The 14,039-nt window shown below is 37.6% G+C and overlaps 1 protein-coding gene and 1 pseudogene across 5 annotated transcripts in view; both read right to left on the reverse strand.

Annotated features, from left to right (window-relative positions):
• Positions 1–1,289: 1,289 nt before the first annotated feature.
• On the reverse strand, positions 1,290–2,729 carry LOC112631065 (annotated as a pseudogene).
• Positions 2,730–3,161: 432 nt separating this feature from the next.
• The window catches only part of BLNK (B cell linker), an 80,425-nt gene continuing 69,547 nt past the window's right edge, over positions 3,162–14,039 (reverse strand). For 3 of the 5 annotated variants that reach the window (XM_025396899.1, XM_025396898.1, XM_025396900.1), the window contains 3 exons: positions 12,731–12,807; positions 11,825–11,908; positions 3,610–3,983 (listed from right to left, as the gene is read on the reverse strand). In XM_025396899.1, coding sequence (XP_025252684.1) covers positions 3,864–3,983; positions 11,825–11,908; positions 12,731–12,807 — 281 coding nt within the window. In that variant the 3' untranslated portion in view covers positions 3,610–3,863. Of the gene's footprint in view, positions 3,984–8,502; positions 8,659–11,824; positions 11,909–12,730; positions 12,808–14,039 lie in introns of all 5 variants that reach the window. The other 2 variants (XM_025396897.1, XM_025396896.1) reach the window with 2 other exon arrangements.

Raw genomic sequence — 14,039 nt, forward strand, 5'->3', positions numbered from 1 at the left:
ACCAGGCTGGTCTTGAACTCCTGGCCTCAAGTGATCCACCTGCTTCGGCCTGCCAAACTGCTGGGATTATCAGTATGAGTCACCATGCCCAGCGTCTTAAAGATTTTTCTAATCTCATCAAGAATATCACCTGCAGAGGTGGGCTTTAGAGAAGCAGGTAGGATCACCCTCAGTGGACTCTTCTGCAAGATGAGGGAAAAGACTGGTATGTTGGATTGGGTATTTCTCCCAGCTGGGGAGGAGTAGAGCCCTTAGCAGAGAATGGCCTATCTCTCAGAAGTTCTCCCAGCCTCTGCTCCAAGAAGTCCACCACACAGTACTGAATATCAACCAACTGAGGATTAGTATAATCTTAACGGCTATGCTGATCACCTAGCTGGAGTAGGACACTTGGAGGAGGAGAGGAGGAATGAGGCAGAAGAGGTTGTTATGGAGCCAGGGTTGCTGTGGTAGCAGCGGGAATTAATGAGGATTTACTTAAATAGAAAATAATTCCATGTAACACTGAGGAAAACTGAAACTAGAGAGCTGATACCACATACTACAAACAGATGCTCTGCTTTACCAAAAAATTACCCCAGTTTCCCAGTTTAAATTATGAGTCATCCTTTCTAGTACATTCTAAATGATTCAATGGTTTTCCTAAAAGGAGAAAAAAAAAAGCTTTCCATACAAAATTTCCCAAACCCCTATATACCTGAATGTAAAAAATGCATATAAATTTTATTAATTTATATGGCCACCATAATAAACTGGGTGGCTTAAAAAGCCAGAAATTTATTGTCTTCAGGTACCGGACACTTGAAATCCAAAATCAAGGTGCCATCAGGGCCATGCTCCCTCTAAAACCTGAAAGGAAGTCTGTTCTTGCCTCTTCCTAGCTTCTGATGGTTTGCAGGCAATCTTTGCAGCTCCCAGGCCTACATATGCATCACTCCAGTCCCTCATCTTCATGTAGTAATTTTTTTTCAATAGAAACTGTGCTACTTTATTAAAATACTGAGTTTTAGTTCACATGTGTATTTTTGACTCCCCACCATTTCCATGTCTGACCACTGCTACCACTACGTCCCATCATAACGTTCCATGTGTATTTAAAACAAAGCAAAGGGTGGAGTTCCATCTTTAAAAACTAAACAGGCATTTTGGACAACACATTCTTGGCAATGGAACCCAGACAACATTTATTAAACACGTTAGGGAGAGTTCTCACTCTGCATTATAGAAAGGACAACCAGATATCGACTGTTACAGAAATGAAATAAGATGGAAAATTTTTAACAAATTGTTTAAACTACTTTCTTAAAGGGACTTCCTCCACTCCAGAGATCTTGAATAGCCTCCTGGTCAGTTGTCCAGAAGCAATTCTTCACATAATTGATGAACTTGGCTTCCACTTTGGGAAGAGAACCACCTTTTTCTATACTTGCTTGCATTTTTGCTTTAATGTCTTCTACAGAACTAGACCCTTTTGGTATTTTAGGAGTTTTTTTCCTGTTTTTTGAAGGATTCTTGTCCTTTTGATCTTGGTGTTTACGATGGGTTTGAGTGTTTTCCATTCTGATTTGACTTTTGTGCATTTTTGGTTGGAGTATCTCATATAGATTTCTTCACTGGTGCTTTTCTTCAATTTCCTCATCATCATTATCTTCATCAGCAGCAAGTTTTACTTTTATTCTCTGGAACCTTGCTACCACCTCTAGGGGCAGACTGCTTTCCAGATATCCTTAAAGAGTTTCACATCCTCCTCCTCTTCATCTTCTGACTCTGCATCTTCCTCCACAGCTACTAAGTGCTGTCCGCTAATGTGCGCTGGCCCTGAACCACACTTCAATGGTAAGAGCACTGGTGGTGTGACTTCAAAGCCCCCAAAGGAAACTGTTGGCTGTACAGACATTTTCAAAGTTGCCAGTGTTACTTTAATTGGACTGCCTTCATAATTCATTGCCTCTGCTTCAACAATGTGCAATTCATCCTTTGCACCAGCCCCTAAACTGACCGTCCTTAAAGATAACTGGTGTTCATTTTCATCATTATCCATCTTAAAGTGATAATCGTTGTCAGCCTTTAGTTCAAAACTGAAAAGATAGTTCTGGGCCTTGTGGGGCTCATGTCCATGTCCATCAAATCTTCCACTGGGTGGCGGCACACGTTTAGGTGGGAGAGAAAGAAGACAGAGATAAATGACCACTGCTCAAGAGAACAGCCATACAGGATGGAATCACCAGTAGTATTCTTCCTGTGTGTCTCTTCATATAGTCTTCTCTCTGTGCCTGCATCCAAATTTCCTATTTTTATACCAACCATTGTATTAAGGCCCACCCTACTGACCTCATCTTATCTTAACTACATCTGTAAAGACCTCATTCCCAAATAAGGTCACATTCTGAGATATGTGGCCTTATGGATTAGGACTTCAACATATCTTTTTGGGGGAACCACAATTCAATCCATAACATAGGTGGTAATTATGAAAGTGTATGACATTTAAATATACAATTATCTTTACGATTGAGTCATGAGTTACTCTGAAATTATTACCTTCTAGCCTTTCAAAATACGTCCATAGATTGCTATCTTATGCAGTGGCCAAGTGTGTTCCCCAATTAATTATTAGGCTTAATTAGCTGCTTTATCATTTCAGTGCTATCTGAAGTACACAGTAGAAATATATGACAAAGTATGATACATTTCTGGGATGATCTAAGACCTCGGACCTGATTCTCCATGATGGTATCTTTTATTCCTTGGTGTTCACCAATGTCTGCTTTTCTGCCCTGGTTTTGTGGGATATTTCTCTAGGAACTGGCTTTTAGTCTAGCTTTGCTGTGACTTTTTCCACTTTGAAACTTGATATGGTTTGGCTGTGTCCTCACCCAAATCTCATCTTGAATTGTAGCTCCCATAATCCTTAAATACCATGGGAGGGACCTGGTGGGAGGTAACTGAATCATAGGGGCGGGTTTTCCCATGTTGTTGTGATAGTGAATAAGTCTCATGAGATCTGATGGTTTTATAAAGGGCAGTTCCCCTGCACATGCTCTCTTGTGCAGCCACCATGTCAAACATGCCTTTGCTCCTTCTTTGCCTTCTGCCATGATTGTGAGGCCTCCCCAGCCATGTGGAACTGTGAGTCCATTAAACCTCTTTTTTTTTTTTTTTGTAAATCACCCAGTCTCGAGTATGTCTTTATTAGTAGCATGAGAATGGACTAATATAAACCTCATATCAAGTTTAGGTTCTATCTGATAGATATGCAAATCAAAGAGGGTGTAATTATCTTTAGTAAGCAAAACTAACAGCATAATCCTAGACAAGAACTTATAGAAAGTTCATATCCATATGTATCTCCCATGGTTGAGAGTGCTCACAAAAAGGAACCATTACATCCTTCTTACCTATACTTACAGATATTATACATTACCTGTAATACCTTATTTTCTACAAATTAAAATTTTAACCAAGATTTAATTATCAAGCATTGGCAGTGGTGAGCCCAGCTACATTAGTGTACCAATAATCATTGTGGAGGTTTAAATTTCCAGCCACTTTGTTCTGTGCAAGAGCATTATTTTCTTATTTTGATAATATACTTTACATTTATTTTTTAAAATAAAGATATTTATTTGGAAAATATTGGTAGCATGATAACTCAACCTCACCAGATACTAACAGTTCATCAGGTCAGGCAATAGGTAGAACAAGTCCATGTGAGCTTCTTAAAAAGAAATGGATGACCACTCAATAGCTGACTCCATCTTCCATTTTACTAATCCAAAATATGAAGTTTTGGGACTTTTTCTCAAAAGGAGAAACTTGGGGAAAATGTCTGAAGCAATGTTATTGATCTTTTTTTTTTTCCTTTATGAAACTTTAACTGCATACTTCAGTCTGGTGGAATCTTTTGTGTTATTCTGACTGTCAATAAGAACCAAAGGACTATGTTGATGATTCTTGATGATTTCAGCAACACTTCCAAAGTACTAGAGGAAGAAAACACAGATGAATTATACATTGGAATTTATGTTAACTTTGAGCTCCACTCCTCCCATCTTCTCTCATTCTCAAGTTAGTAAAAGTTATTACGCCCCAGCTGACATTCTGCACAAAAAAATCTAGTTTAACAAAGACTATAACCTTCAAGGTGGCAGACTTTGGACTTTGCTGTATTAAGTATGAAGAAAAACACACTGACAGCCTCAATTAGCATAGCTACTTAGATTACTTAACTGAGTTATGATAAAATATCATAGTATATTGCTTTTCATTTACTGTTAAATGTAAAACTATCATACAATGCATTTTTCTACATTCTTCACAAAACATAGATCATCTCTTACTTTGCACAAGTCTCAGATACAAGAACTGATGTAATAAATTAACCTTAGAATTTAGTACAAGGGAACAGTCATTTCCTAAACAAATTTATGTCTTGTTTTCTTTTTTAAACAAATAAAGCTTTAGAAACCTTCATATTTCCATTTTTACTTGGTTCCTGGTAAGCTTAGAGTTAACTTAGTGCCTAATAAATAATGAAATTTCATGCTAGGCTCTCTCCTTACATACTTATTTTTCCAAATTTTGATCCTTGCTGTCTATGGGTTTTAATTTAAAATTATCACAAATTTTGTTCTGAAAAATAATTAAAGTTTTGAAGGAAAGATAAAAACAAATGTAACACAGATCATGAAATGAAATGCATTGAGTATACAAAAGTGCTACAAGTTCACACTCATTAAATGTATTTAGAATCACTTTTAAAAAGTGGTGATTGTTTTACAACAGTGCCATGAGTTTAGCAGTTACCATCAATTGATTTTATTTTCTCGATGTTTTAGATAAAGACAAACATCTGGAGTAAAAATTTTAAGCATTTATTAATTGTTTGGATGACTTCCAAGTATCTACATATCGACTAAAGTAAAATATTCAGAATATTGGCCAACATTTTCAAATGAAATATCAGTTGTCTTTTAGATAATTGGCTAGCTGAATATTCAGTCAGGGAGAGAGGTAAGAGACAGGGACTTTCAAATACCTTTAGTCTTTATTCTTTACTTCCTATTCAATCATTCAGCCATCTTGCAATTGCCAATGAAATTCTTTCATTATAAATCCCATAAAACATTCATTCTGCTTGTTTGATTGTTTGGCATAATATGTTGCTAAACCAAATGCAGCTGAAAGTTAAATGTATGGACTAAAGGGCCAGAAAATGAAATAGCACAATCTCTTTGAAGTAGATTACAAGGGAAAAAGTGTGTCCTGAACCTAGGAAGCATAGGAGAGGATTGCTATACTTACACAAACAAATATCTCATTCTGTCCCTCTAGTCCCTGAATATTTGTAAGTATTGCTTTGTTGTGGTGTTTGGGGATTGAAGTGTTTACAGTAGAGAGTTGAGCTGAGTTGAAACATTTGAAGTAGGGAATGAAGTTGAAGAATATTTGTTATTTAATTTTAAAAAGAATTGGGCATAACATAGTTACAGCTTCCCCTCACTCTCCTTTTTTTCTGTTTTTATTAATTCAGTGTATTTGAGAGATACATTCAGCATATTTGTGGACAGAAAAACAACTCATTTGATAACTCAAAATCTCATGGCCAATAAGATAAAGCAGACCGTTGTCAAAACTGTAAAATTACTCAATGCTGTATCACACAATGCCAAAATAGCTGCATAAAAAGTTAAACAGTTAATGAATTGGTTACTTTTTCTAGGCATATACACACAAATACACAGACTTTTAGAAAAACATCCACATGATTGACATCACGTAACCAACACTTTAATTCTCCATTCAGATGTTCAGTGTATAGGGGACATAATCCTTTTATTATAGATACTTGAAGTAAGAGTATTGACTGTCAGTACCTCCAGATGCTACTATGGTAATATACTACTTATTTTGGAATACATAGGCTGAATATGTTGGAAGTGAGGTGAAGCTCTAGTCTATTCATTCTAAAGTAGAGATGAAGATTCATTAGGCCAAGAGGAATTCCTGTTTACCAGAGTTTCCTAGTAGGACAACAAAATCCAGAGCCCCTCAGGGAGTTCAAAATTTGTGAGAGAATTTCAGGACCTCGAAATAGGACAGCTTCTTCACCCACCCTTAAGCCTCTTATAGAAAAGTTAGACTGCTGGAGAAGCTTTAGGATGTTAAATGATAATGCAATCTACATTTTAAAACCAAAGACTGGTCTTGATTAGTGCTCTCAGATTCAAGAGTTTTGCATTATAAAATTATCTGAGATTTTGTTAAAAGCAAAATAAAATTCCCTAATATAAAAATTCTAGAAGAAAATGTAGGGGGGAAACACCATGACACTGGATTTGGCAATGATTTTTTGGATATGACACTAAGCGCATAGGCAAAAAAAGCAAAAATAGACAAGACAATATGAAGCTTAAAACCTTTTGCTCAGCAAATAACACAATCAACAGAGTGAAAAGGTAACCTATGGAGTGGGAAAAATATTTGTAAATCATTTATCTGATAAGGGCTACTATCTAGAAATATAAAGAACTTCTAAAACTCAGCAACAACAAAAGTCAAATAACCTTATTATAAAATGGAATAGGCATTTCTCTGAAGATGACATACAAGTGGCCAAAAAAGCATATGAAAAATGTTCAACATCACTAATCATCAGAGAAATGCAAATTAAAACCACAATGAGCTATCACCTCTCACCCATTTGGACGGCTACTATAAAGCCACAACAACAAAATTCAGAATATAACAAGTGCTAGTGGGGATGTGAAGAAGTTAAACCCTCGTGTGCTGTTGGTGAAATTGTAAAGCGGTGCAACTACTATGGAAAGAAGTATGGGAGGCTCTCAAAGAATTAAAAATAGAATACCCATATCATCTAGCAATCCCACTTCTGGGTATATACCCCCAAATAATTGAAAGCAGTGTCTTGAAGAGATTTGCACACCCATGTTTATAGCAGCACTATTCACAATAGCCAAGAGATAGAAGCAACACAAATGTCCACTGATGGATGTTAGACACACAAAATGTGGTATATAGATACAATGAGATACTATGCAGCCTTAAAAAGGAAGGAAATCCTGACACATGCTACAACGTGGATGAGTCTCGAGGACATCATGCTAAGTTAAATAAGCTGGTCATAAAGGACAAGCTTATTATGTGTGTGATTCCACTTTTTTGAGGTATCTTAAGTATTTGAATTCATAAAAATAGAACGTGGTTGCTAGGGGCTGGAGGGAGGGGGAAAAGGGAAGTTGTTGCTTAGTGGGTATAGGGTTTTAGTTCTATAAGATGAACAAGTTCTGGAGATCTGTTTCACAACAGTATAAATATACTTAACACTACTGAGCTGTACACTTAAAATGATTAAGATGGTAAATTTTATATGTAGTTTTTTAACCACAATTGTCTAAAAACCAAAATAAAGAATACACATGACTTTTTCAGTTTGTTTTGCAAATGCTATTCTCCTGCCTGTAATCACTCAATCAAATCAATTCAGTCGCTTAGTAATTATTTATCAAGTGTACGCTGAAGCCAGATACTGTGCTCTGATTCTGGAAATAGAGAGATGAAAAGACATTGTCCTTGGCTTCATGTAGTGGAGAAGACAGACACTTCAGCAGTCAAGACACTTTCCAACAATTCAAATATTTTCTAACAGGTGCTGGGTTTGGAATGGTGTACCTTTTTTCTGAAGGAATCTTGAAAGTAAATATTTCTTACCTTGAATTTTGTTTATGCTATTTTCTCTGCATAGATTGTTCTTCCCATTTTTCTCCTTCTCCTTCCCTCCAACTTACATTCTACCCATTCAAATTCAACCCAGAATTCAAAACCAGAATAAGTATCTCTCCATTTCTAGACCATTCATGGGTTACTCCAGCTCAGATTTCAGGGTTCATTTATAGGAGCAGGCTGGCTAAACTGAGATATGGTAAGCATTGAGTTTGGTCCAGATTAAAGAGGCATTAAAGTTAATGTCTGGTTAATATTTAAGACCCATGTGATTTTTTTTCTTGCTGCAGGCCCATAAGCTCATTCTGGTACAAGGGCTATAGTCTAATGTTTTAACTCAAGTTTCTGCATCTCTTCTGATCCTTCCCTGATAACCTACCTTGGTACTTTAGTTGAGATTTTAGGTCTTGACTTTGGAGGTCTGGACCTTGACCTTAATTCTTACAACCTTAATTCAACTTGACATTTCAACCTTGATTTATATTTGCCCCTGGACTAAACTCTCAGGTCAGACTGACCTCATTAAATAACTGAATGAAAGAACTAGGATGTATATCACACGACTTCTTCCTTTTCTGTGTTCCTATAGGATATACTGCCTAAATATAGTATTTTATCTTGTTCTCTATGACATTTGTGCAAGCATAAGAACAAGTATTTTTGTATGCTTTCTCCTGATCTCTAGCATCTAATACAGTATTTGATGTCATTATACTCAATGCATAGTTATAGAATTGAATTTAAAAAGAAATCACTGACCTCTTCACCATTTTTCTTTCTGCCCAAGGCATATTGTTTCGTTGCTTCAATAAACCGCACAGGAATATTATATACTCGCTTGTTAAAGAATACAACTAGTGTATATGGTTGTTTGGAATCATGGCCAGAGCTTTTCCGAATAAGAAATGATCCATCCTGTTTAATTTTTTTATAAAAGCATAATTATGGTTAGTATTATTTATATTTCTACAGGTTCAAAAAATCATTTTGTGAAGAACACCTATATTACATTCCAAAGGTAAATTATTCAGCTACATTATTTTTACTATGGATTAGTACTTGTCCTCTTATTTTCTAAGAAAATAGTCCAGGAAAATATATACTCATAGAAAATCCTGAGTGAGATCAATGCTTGCCTTTTTTTAAAAAAAGGTAATAATAATTATTTTTAGAAACAGTCTCAGTTTGTTGCCCAGGCTGGTGTGCAGTGGTGCAATCACAGCTTACTGCAGCCTGAAACTCCTGAGTTCAAGCGATCCTCCCACTTCAGCCTCCTGAGTACCTGGGACTACTGGTATGCACCACCTTGCCCAGCTAAATGCTAGCTTTTTAATGTGCTAAATAAGGTTTTATGTTTATAAAATTTAGAAATATGTGAAGGGACACATTAAGATAAAATCTAGAGGACTGTCTTGAACTGGGAACCATAGCCACCAGTTGTCTATGAAAAAAATGTATCAAATTCCATTCATAAGTACTGTAAGTAGAAAACAGAAGTTGGGAAACAAAACTTTCAGCTGATGAAAATTCTCTCCTCAAATAATTTATATAAGAAAAAAATCCCTAGCCGGGCATGGTGGCAGGTGCCTGTAGTCCCAGTTACTCGGGAGGCTGAGGCAGAAGAATGGCATAAACCCAGGAGGCGGAGTTTGCAATGAGCCGAGATCACGTTACTGCACTCCAGCCTGGGCAACAGAGCGAGACTCCGTAAAAAAAAAAAAAAAAAAAAAAATCCCAAAACTGTAACACAGTAATTCAAATTTTGTTAAACATTTTATAAAAATATTTAGAATCATAAAATAAAAAATTATGAACAAAGATGGACAAAAAGCAGAATGAAATGCAACAAGAGTTGATCAAATTCAGGAAAGAAATTGAAGAAAAAGACAAACCTATCTCAACAAAGAAAAAATAAGATGTCCAAGGGACGATAAGTACCGTAGAATCAAAGACAGTGATGGGAATGAAAAAGTGACAAAAAAGATCCAAAACGCATGTAAATTGAGTGCTTGCAGAAGAAAAACAAAACAAGGGAACAGAACTATCCTTTAAGACTATGATCTAAGAAAACTTATTGGATATAAGAGAAAACTTAAATCTACATATTGAAAGGGCTTCTGTCTACTTGAGAAAATTGATTTGGAATTATCAATCAGAGATATATTCTGGTAAAATGATTAGACTTTAAAAAGTCTGCAGAGCCACCAGACTAAAGTATCAAATTACACAGACAGGCAAGAAAGTCACACTGGTATCAGACTTCTCAAGAGCTTCATACAGAACAACACAATCTAGTGGAGCAACACTTTTCAAACTCAAATTAAGGATTCTATAGCCAACCAAGATTTCTTCCAACTACTAGGATATGAGAAAAGAGTTTTTTAACTCTCTTTCCCTTTTTATTCCCCCACAGCAGTCTCACTCTTGTTGCTGAGGCTGGAGAGCAGAGGCACGATCTCGGCTCATTGCAACTTCCGCCTCCTAGGCTCAACGGATTCTCCTGCTTCCGCCTCCCGAGGAGCTGAGATTACAGGCACCCACCATCATGCCTGGCTAATTTTTATATTTTCAGTAGAGATGACGTTTTGCCATCTTGGCCAGGCTGGTCTCCAACTCCTGACTTCAAGTGATCCACCCACCTCGGCCTCCCAAAGTGCTAGGATTACGGGCATGAGCCACCATGCCTGGCTGAGAAAACAGTTTTGAATGTGCAAGAACTCAGGGAATAATGTAAACACGGATTTTCCTTAGAATCTACTACAGGTACACTTTATCAAAGGAAAGAGACGATGGTGGAAGTCAACCAAAGGACTGATGGAACACACTGATATATTTACTTGTAGAGCTAGGACTAAAACAAGGGTGAGGAAGAACAGTATGTAAATGCTATATATTCTGACAAAGTAGGGTGCAAGAAAACAAAAACAGATGGGAGGAGAAGAGAGAAAGAAAAAGTGGCACTTTAATCTTGAATTGTCCAAGCTGTCCCTGGTGTTCCTACATGACTGAAGTTGGGCTCTTCAAACATTTACTTCCAGGTATTTTTTGTTTGTTGTTTGTTTGTTTGTTTGCCATCTTGACTCAAATTTTAAATCCTGCACATTGATCCAAAATAGCCTGTCACTGTTCACTCCTCAGTGGAGCTCATGCAGCACCAAGCCTTCCACAGACCTCCTCTGGAGCTTTCTTCTCTCCCACTGTTTGGAGGGCAGTGGAGGCTGTGGGTCCTTGCAGAGATGAAAGGACAAGTAGAAATGAGATGAAGGAACTTGAAAGAGAGGAGGGGATAGCAGTTTCTCTTGAGTGAGTAAAGGAAAAAAGATCCTTGTATCTATACTTGTTGCAATTATTTAATTAGCATATCATAAGGATAACAACTGTGTCTATTACAGGCTGAGGGCAAAACGTATGATTTAAAAATGATCAGACCTTGGCCGGGCACGGTGGCTCACGCCTGTAATCCCAGCACTTTGGGAGGCCTAGGCCACCGGGCGGATCACCTGAGGTCAGGAGTTCGAGAGCAGCCTGGCCAACATGGTGAAACCCCATCTCTACTAAAAATATAAAAATTAGCCGGGCGTGGGGGCACTCACATGTAATCCCAGCTACTTGGGAGGCTGAGGCATGAGAATCGCTTGAACCCGGGAGGCGGAGGTTGCAGTGAGCCAAGATCGAGCCACTGCACTTCAGTGAAACTGTGTCTCAAAACAAATAAATAAATAAAATAAAAATAATAAATAGGCCGGGCGCGGTGGCTCAAGCCTGTAATCCCAGCACTTTGGGAGGCCGAGACGGGCGGATCACGAGGTCAGGAGATCAAGACCATCCTGGCTAACACGGTGAAACCCCATCTCTACTAAAAAATACAAAAAAAACTAGCCGGGCGAGGTGGCGGGCGCCTGTAGTCCCAGCTACTCGGGAGGCTGAGGCAGGAGAATGGTGTAAAGCCGAGAGGCGGAGCTTGCAGTGAGCTGAGATCCGGCCACTGCACTCCAGCCTGGGCGACAGAGCCAGACTCCCTCTCCAAAAAAAAAAAATTAATAATAATAATAATAATAATAAATAGTAAAAATGATCAGACCTTGTTTGATCTGTGCAATGCCTCTTCAGCAGACTTTCGGTCACAGTCACCAGCATACCATGGCTTACAGAGAACGCCAGCTTCCTGTGAAATGGAGGGCACAGATCAGCATGGGCTGGTGCCTACTTAACTCTAATTTCTGTGTACTAGAAACAAAGACCCATTTGCATTATGAAGACAGGCCTCTATATTTAGACCAGTAATTTTAAGATGAGTTTTATTTTTCCTTTGATCAAACACAAGGATTATACCATTAACTTGTTTTTTGTATTTTTTGTTTTTTCATTTGGCCTTAGCTAGGTTCCTGAATTACTTCTTTCTTTCTCCTAAATAAGTAATAATCCCCCTTTCCATTGTGTTCTTATTGCTCTTACTTTGTGGAGTGCTTTGTAATTTCCAAAGCATAAATATCATCGTATTTGATTCTTGCAAGAAAGGATATATGCCTTCTTTGAAGGCAAGAAGGACACATGCTATCATCCATATTTTACATTTTTACATATATTTTTATGGAAACGTAGAAAGACTTGCCCAAGGGCACACAGAGTCCTTTCTCTGTCCCTTTTTAAACTGTGCTGTCTTATATGTGATTTAATATCATCAGCCTCTACAGATCTATTTGGAGGAAATTACAAAGTTTAAATAAAATCTATGTCAGAGGAAGGACAATGAAAACAACACATTTCCTTGCTAGTTTTGAGGAAACATTAACTGGAGCAATGTCTCAGTCATTGAAAAAAAAACAACTGGGTATTCTGTCCCTGTTACCAAATGACAGTTCACATAATGATGTAAAATACAGTCTCTGCTCTCAAGGTTCACTCCAAATGCCCTCTTCTCAGAAGACATGCTCTTTCCTGCAGTTTCCTGGTAACAATTTACTGAGATCAAGAGTTCATTTCATACCTGTTCTGAAATAGTGGAGTTAGATGAAAAACTGGGTACGGGCCCATCCACAGTTGGATTTCCCCCTTCTGTAAATCCTGAAAGGGATCAGAAAAGTCCTTCAATTAATCTTCATATTATTGAACTCTTTCTATGCCTACACCCTAACACTGTGCTAGGTGCTGCTGGGGACACATGTACCAAAAAAAAAATTCTTAAGGCAGTGGTTCCAAATGTGTGGCCCAAGGACCCCTGGAAATCCTGACAATCCTTTCAGGGGGTTCAAGAGGTCTTTTCTTTTCCGATTACCTATCACTATGAAGCCCAATTTTCTTCATGTAGTTCCACCAGAAAAACATTGCAACAGATTAAATGTAGAAAGAGAGATGAGAATCCGCAGTCTCTGTTACGTTGCAGTAATATACATTAAAGAGATTTACAAAACATAAACTAATGCCACTCTTTTCTCTAAATTGTTTTTGTTTATAAAATATAGTTATTTTTCATAAAAATGTTATTTATGTTAACATGTAATGAGTTTAATATTATTTTTAAATGGATTAATAAATATTTTAAATGTCTCAGTTTTAATTCTTAAAATACTAGGTATCAACAGAAACATGTAAACCAAAGCTCTGTGGGTCTACAATTATTTTGAGAGTGTTAAAGTGGTTCCGAGACCAAAATGTTTGAGAATTGCTGTCTTCAGGCATCAGCTCCCGCAGAGAGTTTACAGTCTAAATGTGGAAACATGTGAAATACAGAAAACTTATCTGCATTCATTCGTTCATTCATTCACTCTTGTTTCTCTGCCATGAATCAAAGGCATTGGGGATATACAGCAGTTAACAAAACAGCAAAATGCCCTGCTCTCCTGGAACTTAAATTTTAATGGATTGAGATGGGCAATAAAGACATAAATAAATAAATATATATGTGTGTGTATATATATAATATTAGAGGGTCATAAATGCTATGAAGAAAAATCAGGAAAGGAAGATCTCACTGAGGGAATAGTTGGGTGAGATCTGCAGGTGGAGAGGGAGGAGGCAGTGGACATCCCAGAAAAGAATGTCCCAGGTAGAGGGAGCTGTGAACGCAAGGCCTGGCATATCTGAGGAATAGCAAGAGTGCCACTGTGCCTGCAGTACAGTAAGAAAAAGGGAGAAGAATAAGAGATACAGTCAGACTGGAGGCAATGAAGGGACCAGATTTGTAGGACTTGGTGGACCCTTAACGTGAGTCCAGAGCTGTAATGAACATGATAAAGGAAGCTTTTGGAGGGTTTTGAACAGGGGAGTAACATGATCCGCCTGTCTTTTAACAGGGT

Source organism: Theropithecus gelada, chromosome 9 (genome assembly GCF_003255815.1).
Source record: "Theropithecus gelada isolate Dixy chromosome 9, Tgel_1.0, whole genome shotgun sequence".
NCBI lineage: Eukaryota > Metazoa > Chordata > Mammalia > Primates > Cercopithecidae > Theropithecus > Theropithecus gelada.